General features: G+C 32.9%; 1 protein-coding gene across 2 annotated transcripts in view; it reads right to left on the bottom strand.

Annotated features, from left to right (window-relative positions):
• Window positions 1-5156: 5156 nt before the first annotated feature.
• HHIP (hedgehog interacting protein) overlaps window positions 5157-12862 on the bottom strand; it is a 94754-nt gene continuing 87048 nt past the window's right edge. The window contains exons 12-14 of one of the 2 annotated variants that reach the window (XM_009448363.5): window positions 11071-11219; window positions 8074-8202; window positions 5157-7249 (exon numbers count right to left, since the gene is read on the bottom strand). In XM_009448363.5, the coding sequence (XP_009446638.1) occupies window positions 7239-7249; window positions 8074-8202; window positions 11071-11219 (289 nt within the window). In that variant the 3' untranslated portion in view covers window positions 5157-7238. Of the gene's footprint in view, window positions 7250-7911; window positions 8203-11070; window positions 11220-12862 lie in introns of those variants that run through there. The other variant, XM_001146476.7, reaches the window with a different exon arrangement.

Raw genomic sequence — 12862 nt, 5'->3', positions numbered from 1 at the left:
TGCTCTTCTACATTCTTTACTTATTCTTACTTACTTGAAAGGATGGGGTTTAAGGGACTTACAACCTAGAACAAATTTATCAATGTAACATCTTCATGGCTGCCTAATGAAACTGACCCTTAACATTGGCATATATTTTGGAAGAAAATTTTAAAATTAGAAAGTAAAAAATGACAAAAGATGAGAATATTTTGAAGTAGTTTGGCTACAGAGTATTTAAAAATGGGTGTTTATATAATCAGTCTGTATATTTAGAAAAAAGTTTTAAATTCTAAAATAGAAAAGAATTTTAAATTAGCACATGTACATCAAGTCATAAGATAAAGTTTAATCATTTGATCACGTTAAAAGACACAAAACACAGCCAATCTAACCAAATTTCAGGCATGCATTTACATAAATATATTAAATTAAGAAAGGAAATTGTACACTTAAACATCCTTTTCACCTAGAAATCATTAAATCCACAGATCAACAATAAAACCAATTCTCTGCATTTACCACTTCAAGATACAATTGTTCTATTTTAAAGATAACACAAATACACTTGTTAGAATTTATATGCATTATACATATATTATATTTTACATAGATAGTGTGTATACATATGTAGTGTTTGTACAGATAGATAAATATATATACATGGGTGTGTGCACACGTACAGATACACACAGATGTACTTTAGGCCATCTGTACTGTTACTGCTGAATTCTAAAGTTGAGCTGAACTGGTGCCGTTGGATGTGATTATTGTCTTTTGCTTCAGACATGCTTATGATGCCCATTGGGCCCACAATCCCCCCTAGTAAATGTCCTTGTCTTTTCTACAGCACATAATCATGGTAGGCACTTTAATAAATATTTGTTGAATTAATAAATGGATAGATGATTGAATAATAGAAGATTGATTAAAGAGAACTGCATATTATAATAACTTGGTTAAATAAATCAAATAAGTTCAAATTCAGAGAAATTACCTGAGCCAATGACTATGCATGTAACTTTTCAGACATTTATAGAAATCTCACCTAGTACATATGATAGCCCTGCTCCCTTAAACTTGTAACTGCCTTTACTACCTGTTCAAATACCCTTCTCCCTTTTATTAACAGAAATCTAAGCATGGGTTGGGTCTGGTGTCTCCTGCGAGTAAGGTTCTGGACAAACTGCCCTAATTTTCACAAGCTAAAGGAAAATGAACCATTAGAGAAACCAAAACATGTTAGAAGAATGATAAAGATAACCATTCCTTAATACTAGACAAAATAAATCACAGATAAAACCAAAAAAGACACAGAATTCTCATTTAAGTATTGTTTTATGTTTGTTCATTGTGATTCAACAATTTTTTTTCACTTTAATTAGTTGGGTTACTTTTGAATAAATAGTTTAGTTTACTGTAGCATGTCCTGGGGAATCAAGTTCTAAAAATTCCATAGTACCTCAGTTACCATTTATCTTATTACTACATGGTTCTTGGTGAAATGCATGTCCAAACATACGCTGTGAATATAATGAGATAAGGGAAATATCTGATCTTTCATAAGGTAGTCAACTTGGTTTCTTCATAACAGTATTAGGAAAGGGACTCTATTGTACATGAAATCTTAATTTGTTCCAGAAAAATCATGTCTCAGATTTTAAGAATATAAGGTAAAGAAACATAGGTTTTGGGCATACTATCCCAAACCTGATTATAACTTGTTCATGTGAATGGAAACTATCAATTAGTTATTTTTTTAGTGAAAAGGAAAATGTACAAGAATTAGTTTGTAACTGCAAAGACAAAGCTTATTTCATATTTAGCCATTATGAATTTCCCATTACTGTTAATGTTCAGTTCTTTTTATATTATGTACTTAAATGTTTTCTTTTTGACTTAGAAGATTATAGTCAATTGAGATAACTCATCAAACATTTATATTAAGTTACATATATATGTATATATATACACACATGTATTTTGGATTTAAGTAATACATAATCTATATATGCAAAAAGAAAACCCCAAGAAATCCTAAATGAAAGATGATGGCTGACTTTATGATGTATGTGAGAAGTAACCTTAGATTTAATGTTGAGCTGATACCATTTTGTAAATGTTACTGTTTAGTCTGGCTCAAAGAAGAATAACAGGTTTTAAGCACAAGGCTTTCTGTTGATAGAAGGAATCCAATTATTTATTTTTTTATTTTGTCAATGGACTTACATATGACTTATACAAATTATATGGGAATCAAGGTAAATGACGGCTATGCCTTAGGTTCATATTTAATGAGGAATTTAAGAAAAGTCCTAATCTCATAAGTGAACAAACCTTTCCATAGCAGCTAGGAAAACCATCACTATGACTGAGAAGAAAACAGCTCTACAATGCTCCCTCACAATCCCATGAATATATATTACTCTCCTAAAAACTTATTTTAAGGTGAAGTCCAGAACTTATTCAGAGAAGATAGTTAAGAGAAAGAAGGATTGAAGTTGGCTAGGATTAGTGTTTGGCAGGTTCCATGGTTATATATATGTATTAAGATATATATATATATAAGATATATATTATATATATATAATATATATCTTATATATCTTATACGTATAAGATATATATAAAGATATATATAAGATATATATAAAGATATATATAAAGATATATATATAAGATATATATAAAGATATATATATAAGATATATATATAAAGATATATATATAAGATATATATATAAAGATATATATATAAGATATATATATAAAGATATATATAAGATATATATATAAAGATATATATATAAGATATATATATAAAGATATATATATAAGATATATATATAAAGATATATATATAAGATATATATAAAGATATATATAAGATATATATAAAGATATATATATAAGAGATATATAAAGATATATATATAAGATATATATAAAGATATATATAAGATATATATATAAAGATATATATAAGATATATATATAAAGATATATATATAAGATATATATATAAAGATATATATATAAGATATATATATAAAGATATATATATAAGATATATATATAAAGATATATATATAAGATATATATAAAGATATATATATAAGATATATATATAAAGATATATATAACCAAATATATATAACCATATATATATAACCATATATATAAATATATATATGACCAATTTATGTTTGTGTGACAAAAAGAGGATAAGATAGCAAATATATATTTATTTTTAGGTATTTTAAAGATAAACTTTCTGATGGTATTGCCAGCATTCACAGTAATAGTTTACTTCCTGGGAGTAGTTTAAAAATATGTACATTTTCTGCCATGGGACTTTGGTCTGAGTCCTCTGCAACTTCAAATCTCATCCCAGGGGTGGGGAAATTAAGATTTATAAAGTCTCCATTGAGGAACTGCTTCTTATTTTTTCCTCACAGATTTGGAATAATTTTCTTAAAATTATTGCATAGAGAAGGTTGTTCCTTGGCTAGGAAATAGCTACTAACTTTCCCTGCTGTTAGCTAACCCCAGTGTTATTCTCCATGTCTTTCCTGTATCTATGCTAGAGCAGCTGAATTGGAGCCTCTGGACTGTTAGTGATTTCTGCTCTTCCTTATTTATTTCAATGATTGTAATAGATCAGCCTAGTATGTCATTTGTTTACTATCCACTATTATTTGTTATATAGAATTTGAGAAAATGTGGAACCAAGAGAGGCTATTTTTCAGAAAAACAAAGAAAAGATCATAACCAGCAAAATCAACAGCAATCTAGCCCAGGATACCTTCAACATGGGTGTATTGAGAACATGTCTATTTAGGCAAAACCAATAGAAAATGTAGGAGAGGGAAGTGGTTAAAAGGAAAAAGAATATATGTATGTATGTATGTATGTGTGTGTGTGTGTATATATATACATATATATATACACACATACACATATATATTAGCCGAGAGAGCGAGACGGGGAGAGAGAGAGAGAAGGAGGGAGGGAGAGGAGGCGAACACTGACAGTATAGGTAACATTTTATAAATTAATTGGTTAATCAGTCAATTACAATTAAAACTACAACTGCCAATAGTATACCTTAGCCTTCCTCAAAAAATTTGGGCTTGATTTCTCTTTTATGTTTCAAAGCTAAGAGACTTAACAGAAAGTTAGACTAATAAAAGTTTAAATTAATATATATCTTGAATGCTCCTAGATGTAGCATCTAACCTTATACCTGGTAAGCTTGTATAGTTTGTAACTCAGAGATAAAAACAATATCAAAAGCAAATGGAAGCCGGGCATGGTGGCTCACGCCTGTAATCCTAGCACTTTGGGAGGCCTGGGCAGCTGGATCACTTGAAATCTGGAGTTTGAAATCAGCCTGGCCAACATGGTGAAACCCTGTCTCTACTAAAAACACAAAAAAATTAGCCGGGTGTGGTGGCGGGCACCTGTAATCCCAGCTACTTGGGAGGCTGAGGCAGGGGAATTGCTTGAACCCGGGAGGCGGAGGTTGCAGTGAGCTGAGATCGTGCTGCTCTGCAGCCTGGGCAACATAGCAAGGCTCCGTCTCAAAAAAAAACAAAAAACCAAAAAAAAAAAAAAACACCAAAAAACCAGCAAATGGATTAAAATTGTTAGTATACTATTTTGTAATTATTTTCAAAGAAATAAATAGGGAAGAAGTAACTTCTCTGGGGCATGCAAATGACAAAGAAAATAGTTTTCTATTTAGGTTGTGTGTATATATTGTATGTGTTGGTTTCTCTACTGTTTATGAGATACTCATTAATCTGAGAAACCTTCCGAGTATTCTTCATGATAAAATAAAAAATATATATTTTACAATAATTACATTGAAAAAAATCCAAGAAGAAAAGTTATGGATGGAAGCACTTACTTTTAGCCATCACTCAATTTCTTAAATTTTTTCTCTCTTTCACTTAAAGATCTGCCAAATTATGTTCCTTTTATTACCTTAAATAACTGTCAAGAAAACAAGGTTCTATGAACCAGGACAACAGTGTGGCAGAAACAGTAGTAGAAAGGTTATTTCCAACCATTTAAAACAACTATAACATCATTTCACATTCAACTGACAACCGCAGCTTAAACTTGAGAATGGACAAGGGAATAATAATATACATTTTTCTTTTTCATTATTTCGTCTTTATCTTATGCATCAGTATTCTTATGAAGGACCTTTTTTTTCTTCCATTCGAGATTGTGTGCTTTATGAACTGAACAGATGTTGCCTTTCATGTGATTAAACAATAATTTTTTCCTGCTCATACTTCTTAACCAATTCCTACCTGCCTCTCATCATGAATCATTGAAGATAATTCTCCAGTCATGCATTTAAAAAAATCTACTTGAAAGAAAAGGTCAAAGATAATTTTTGAATTGACCACTTAATTTAAAATATGTTGCCATCAATTAGCCAGTGCTACTTTTCTCCTAAGAACAGAAAGAAATGACTCCAATGATTTTACTTTCTTTGCTTGGCTTAATATCCGTGGATCTTGCTATCTTCTCTTGAGAAGAACTTGGCCTTTCATTCTAATGACTCACAAAAGAAAAGGCAATGACACCTGGGGCACATATGTTTTTCTAAGTCACTTGAAAATCTTTCACTTGGGAAAAAGCTGTATAAAAAATCTGGGCCTGGTCAACTTAATATAGATATTTAAAACAGTAGAACTAATGGCAATAGAACACCTTTTATTTTGGGGAGGAGATGGAAAGTTTAAAGATGTAAGAAGTAATGCTTGATTTTTTTAGATTTTACTGAATATATAGCAGTATCCTTATTGTTTTCAGGGAAACTAGGAAGAATTGGAGAATGTGTAATAAAACTGCACGATTTGACAGATTTAGACAGCTGGCTCCCTCACAAGAAGTTCACATTTTGTTAATGTCACCCACGTTGAATAAGGGACGATTAGATGGTAAGGTCCATTTACAAAAATGGTTGTCAGGACATTTTTTTTAATTGTAAAACTTTCTGTGATGGAATTCAGTAAAAGGGCTATGAAGAGAAAGCAATGGAGACAAAAGATTGCTATTAACCTACAGATGCAGGCTACTGCATGGTTCATTGCAAGATTTGTCACACTGTTGGGCCAATGAAGTGTTAGTGTGACTAGAAGGGACCACCCCTTTTCTGGGGTAAGAGGGCAATTTGGTCTCCATGCTCATTTAATCCTGAGACTTCTTTGAATAGACTGTCAATTGAATCTAAATTGTGCAAAATTATGCATGCACTTTTTAATGCAGGCTATTGTTCACTAAGCACTGAACCAAGATTTCTCAACCCATTTCCATTTGGCATGAGGTCACTTGAAACTTAAGTAATCATATATGGAAGACAAGAGCAGTGTACTTAACCAATCTTTCTACATTGTGGCTTCTATATAAATGCTTACTGGGCTTTAATTGCAAATCTCTCACCTTAAAACAATAGAGAAATACTAGCTACAATATATTTTTTAAATTGAGGCTTGTATTCCTAAAGGTAAGGAGAAGGTTTAGAAAGTCAGCTGGCGCTGCATAATCTATACTGCTCTACAATTTAGATTCTAGAGGAATGGATGTTTACAGAAGAAGGACAGCCATAGTGGGTGTGCACTTGTCATGAGTAGACGTGTTTTTTCACTAGTGCAAAGAGGCCTTATATTTTGTTAAAATCCAAACGTGGAGAGCTGGCTTTGAAAACCATGAAGAAAAATATCTACTAGACTTTTTGCAGTTTTAAGTCAGAACATGTCATCTCTGTAAAACCCTGAACAGAACATTTACAGAAAATTTATTGATACATTAGCCAAAGAGTATTTTCATTGAGTTCTGAAGGAACACGTACATTTAAAGTCATATTTGGCAAGAATTATTATGTTAAAAATTTGTACAGGTGACAGCTTACATAGCCAAGATTTTTAAAAACAAGTGAGCTCTTCTCCAGTGAGGTTCGATTCAGTGGAAATCTGCAACATTCTAATAACATAGACTCTGACAGTCTTGCTATGGTGAAAAGCACTTTACAAATGTTTAATGCTGGAATTTTATAAGGATTGGCTGTTTTCTTGCTTTTTCATCCGTCGTTAATGATTACATGTTGGCACAAGGATACCTTGCTAGATTAGATCCACAGCACATTAAAGACTGTTTGCTTTCTCACTCCCCTTCTTTCCAATTAAGTTGGTGAAAAATGTAACTTTAGTGTTTTACAGGACAGGGTAAAGGTGTTTCATCTAGGTGATGTCTATATTATAAAAATAAAATAAAATATATAAATATGTAACACAAACCCAGTGCCTATTGTTAAATAAAATGTACAATAAAAGCAGACCTTTTAGGAAGATTGATTTTAAAATATGCTATTATGATTTAATTATAAAACACTTGAAAACAATCTTGAGATTAAGATGAAATAACCAGATTTCTCAGCCAATAAAAAGGTAAGTGTGTAGCATTCTGTAACTGGATACACTGACAAAAATGAAGATTACAATTTTATATCAAGTTGCTCACTTAGAAATTCATCAGGGAGTTCTGAAACATTCTCTCCTAGTATAGTACTTTAATATAAAAATATTGCCTTTTTTTGTTAGATCCATCGGATTGCACAGTACTGTTTCAAAACTCTATTAAAGTTGACTTTAGTGATTACAGACAGAAAATTCCTGGGAAGTCAAATAATCTCTTCTAGTGACATAAAAAATCCATTATCAATTTACAATGGAATTTCTCTGTAAATTACTTTGCATAAGGAAGTATATATTTTAAAAAATCATCTGTTATGCAACAACGCATATAGGGGTTATGAGTATGTGTATGTGCATATGTGAACAAACATGCTGACATACACACAGAGGATCTGCACATTTCTGGAAATTATTTTTAAATTAATAAAAGAGAATGAAATCACAGGAGTGTGTAGCAGGATAACAGTCTTTTTTTTTTAATGACAGGATAAAAAATAAATGCCCATTGGAATAGAATATTCAAACAGTCCCAGAAACTATACAATGTAACTTGTTAGATCCAGCAAGTAAGATGTCATGTCAATGATCTGATCAAGAATACCTGCCCTGGTCACTCTGCGGATGTTTCTGTCCACTTGTTCACATTGAGGACCAAGATATCCTTTTTTACAGAGGCACTTGTTCGGTCTAACACAGACACCTCCATGACGACATGCTGGCTCACATTTTGCTGGGAGAGAAAAAAAGCAAGAACATCACACTCTCATTCTGTATGTCAGAAACAGGACTGAGCATGAGACCAACAAATATTTGCTGAATAAGGGAAGCAAGGGAAAAAAGGAGGGAGATAGTTACAAAATGATCTGAAAGATAAATATACAAGTAGGAAACAGGCTTTTACACCCATAGTTATTTGGAGGCCTGAACTCAGCAGAGAATGAGAGACATTTCTAGAGAAGCAGAGATCATGAGAAACAATTGCAACCCTTTGCAAAATTAACTCTATTTAAAATGAAGATTTTAGTCCTTTGAAATCTCTGCTTCACAGGAGCATTCTCTACAGAGGGCCTCCCAAGCTCTATGTTTCCATTCCTTCAAGGTAGGATCTCAACATGGGAGTGGCCCAGCCTGAGGGGGAGACACAGAGGCTCAAGCATCTCCAGTGCAACAGAAAGGAACAGTCAGTTTTGGATTTTGGTTGGGTGGAATATCCACCATATAAACTCCCTTGGATTCTTCCTTCCTCTTGCTTCCAGGGGGCAGACAGCATATGCTTTGCTCTCTGATTACACTTAGAAGTCTCTTTCTGGAGTCACTGCAGTTGGCCAGCAAAGGATGTTCTGAGCAAACCTTTTCAGGGTTACCCTACAGCACAGAATTTATTCATTAAAGAATTTTACCACTACAATATAAATGGGAAATAAGAAGATATACTGCTAAAATGAGACATAAAATTGGGTATATAACTTGCTATTTTCTGATTAAATCTGGGGAGTACAGTCACTGGGGATGGAGTCAAATTCCTTCAGTACATTTCCTTATGTTTTGACGAGACAGGGTCATTTTGACCTTTCAAACGCGTTAATCAAATTCCAGGTGTCTGTGGTTGACACATGGGAAAGAAAAAGTAAGAAGAAAATAAACAATTTTATGCTTTAAATCTGTGGGAGATGAGTAAACAATGTGAGTACATGAATAAAATTCCTGCTTAGGTCCAAAACATCCCACATAAACAGATTATTTTTATAAAATGGTTTTGGTAAATGTTATATATTCAAACTATTTAAATTGATTCAGTGTAAAAATGAAAGTACCTCATGGAGTAAAACTTTATGTTAACTCAATGTATGTCTATTTTCATTTATATCACAATTTATTATTAATATCTATTAAGGTATGTATAGTGCCATCTGTATTCGAGATAATTCATTCACCCTCAGTTTAAATATACTGTCACTAGCAGGCTTCAGGTAACGTAAGAGATTAGGCAAAATGCAAAGCAGGGAATATAACAGAATGGACACTTTATGTTATATTCTGTTACTAAAAGATGCAGAGAGGCTGGGCATGGTGGCTCACACCTGTTATCCAAGCACTCTGGGAGGCCAAGGTGGCAGATCACATGAGGTTGAGAGTTCAAGACCAGCCTGGCCAACGTGGTGGAAACCCATCTCCACTATAAATACAAAAATTAGGAGGGCATGGTGGTGGGCGCCTATAATCCAAGCTACTCGGGAAGCTGAGGCGGGAGAATCACTTGAACCCAGGAGGTGGAGGTTGTGGTGAGCCGAGATTGCCTCACTGCCCTCCAGCCTGGGCGACAGAGAGAGACTCCACCTCAAAAAAAAAAAAAAAAGATGCAGAAAAAGTAGATATTGTTAGGCAGCAAAGGAAGCAGAGAGATAATAAATTAGCAGGAATTTGAATATCATTACATTTGAATACTGATTCTCATATTTTTGGTCAACCAACAAAAAGGCAGAGAAGATGGGTAAATAACATGTAAGCATTTGTTTTAAATAATGTAATTACTTAATTTCTGTTGAGTTTTAATTTTGATAACTCCTTCCTAGATACATAACCATAGTATTAATCACACACATAATGTTATTAATGCTGAAGCAATGTAAGTTTAAAATATATCCTCTATATGTGGTTTTAAATGTTGGTTTTTAGGCAATATAAAAATAGACAAGTTATAGTTATAATTTTTTGAAATACATCTTGAGGACAAACAAAAAGATAGCATTTATGAATAAATAATATTAAATGTTAATTTGAGGTTTTAATTTTCATTGGCAATAAGTATTTTAATATTTGAAATAGCCGAGATCAAAATCATTTCTAAGTGATGGTACATGCTGGTTGTTGATTATGCATTTTCAACATACACATTTTAAACTCTAGGTTTCTAAATTTATCTAATTTTCTGACTTCACACCAAGTAGAACTTAAGCATCATTGCACATAATTGAGGAACTATCAAGTTATAGGCTAGAACAACCCTGGAATAAATCTCCTTTGCTCTCTCTGAGCAGATGCATACCTAGTTGATGGTTCACAGGGGAGTGGCAAAAAGCATGAAAAAAAATCTCATAATATGTCTCTAGATAATTGCATTTTCCCGTTTTATTTAATAACACCCACTGAAAAGCCCTGTTTTTAGTCTGCTGTGGTAGGAAAGCAAGCAGTAAAGCCAGGGAGGGCATTTACAGGGTGTCTGGAAAATGCTAGCGCTTGGAGAGGGGCTTTGCAAACACTAAGTCATTGGCTAGTGTGAAATTTCAGAACCCAGGACCAAGAGGCCCAAAGAGATGATCTAGTTGTGCTATTTGCATTTTTTACTTTTTGAAAGGACTCAGTCATTTAAAGGTTTTGTATATTTATAATTAACTTACATAAGTGAATTGTTTACATTAAGAAAATGAGCAAGATTTTACTTACAAGCTCATAAACAGATAAGCATTAATAGTATTGTAAATGGCTAAATACTTTTGAACACTATATTATTATAGAAGAAACAATCAATGTTGAGTTCTTGAGTACCTAAGGATTGGCTCATCCCCAGTCCTTTTCAGGTGAGAACAGAAATACTAACCAGTTCTGCAGAAGTCCCCCTCCCAGCCTGGACTGCAGCAGCACTTTCCCGTGGGGGTGCAGTAGCCATTTCGACAGAGCCTGGAGCACTCTGAAGTCAGTGTCTGTGCAGGTTGTACCGTGGCTCTGCATTCCTCAGGCATTAAAGGTCTACATTAAAACACAATAGTTGAAAGTGTATTCCATTTGAAAATCAACAGTGGAATGAAATCTAGTGATTCTGTGGCTTACAAAGCATGCCTCTTACTTTCTAGAGAGACTTTTTTTTTTTTTTAAGTGACTCAGTCAGATTTACAACTTTCTGAGGATAGGAAATACATACCAGTGAGGAAACAAACTAACCAGTTTGTAACCCAACTAAACACATTAAACATTCTAAGAAACTTTATCCTGATCAAAGCCCATTGATGAAACTATCTTTAATTAAATTGATATTTCACATTTGGTAAGTAAGAATTTCTAACAATTGCAATATTTAAAGTAAAGTAGTATGAATATCTTAAAACTTTTCCCCCTATATCTACAAAAATGTTTAGGAATAGTGTCTGAGATAGTTTCACTTGTTATTGACACAGTTGGCAGTAGTACAGGGCTGAAGGCATTCATCAAAATGACTTGTAGCCTGAAAAGCTTTGGAATCTTTGTTTTTTTTTAAATTCTATTTTTGTTTTAATTTTATATTTCTTTTGAGATAATATTTTTAGACTGATTTTTCTTGAAAGGTGACCATAATATATGTGTGTATACTATTGAGTTGAAGTTTAAACTCCATGCACAGAAAGATCCATATATATGTGAAGATTATATATATATAAAATCTGATTTTGATCCATATATGTAATGATTATATATGTATATATAAATAATTTGATTTTGTCCTGCTATAAGGAAAAAAGAATGCTAAAAGTAGCAAACAGAAACATCTTATTTGCAATGTAAAAAGTCATAGATTTTAATTGTTCTACAACTGCCATAATTTATAGTGGAAACCAAGATGCCTTCAGAAGATTTTTATGGTTCTTACTGTTTTTAAAATAAGATGTCATTTGAGCTGGGTCAGGCTGGAGTCATGGTCACAACTGCTCATTACCTAATCTTCAGGGAAAAAAATATCCAGTGGCACTTTCCTATCAGTCGCTGTTACCTGTGCCACAGTGTGGTGAGAAGTTTCTTTTCAGTTAAGGAATGTAAACAAATGTTTTCATTGACAGTCAAATCAACAGCATTAGGACGGCCAAGCAAATGGACACCTTAAGTACCATAAAAAGAAGGTGATCATTACAGGTCAAAACCTCAAGAGGTAAATTACAGAGCTTTTTGAGATAAGCAAATAATTAAGCCCTGCAGACTCAATTTTTTTGAGATAGGTTACCTTGTTATGTCCCTATGGCAATATGAACAGTGATGATAATTTGGGTCCTGATCTCAGGCTGTTTCTACAATGACTCAAAACCATATAAAAACCATATATGTTAGAAACAAAAATATTTAAAATGTACGGTGGCTTCCCTAGCTCTTCTCCCGAAGAAAAGTCCCACTCTATGTCGAAAGTGCTATGTTCTGTAGCTAACATGACAATTCAGAAAACTCCCTTAAATCTATTCAGCTTCTTATTTGAATCTAGGAATGGTCAATTTATGTGAAAGGCCCTTTAGGCATTCTATGCACTAAGCATATTTTTATTCAGAAAACATTAACTGTTTCCATATGTTCCTCAAAAGTGTCTTTCTGGGAGTAAGGGTGGGGTGGGATAAGGTAGAGAAAATGTTAAATGACTATGCCAAGAAAAGTAA

This window comes from Pan troglodytes, chromosome 3 (assembly GCF_028858775.2).
Source record: "Pan troglodytes isolate AG18354 chromosome 3, NHGRI_mPanTro3-v2.0_pri, whole genome shotgun sequence".
Classification (NCBI taxonomy): Eukaryota; Metazoa; Chordata; class Mammalia; order Primates; family Hominidae; genus Pan; species Pan troglodytes.
The sequence above is the reverse complement of the archived record's forward strand: the minus strand, read 5'-3'. Positions and strand labels throughout refer to the sequence as shown.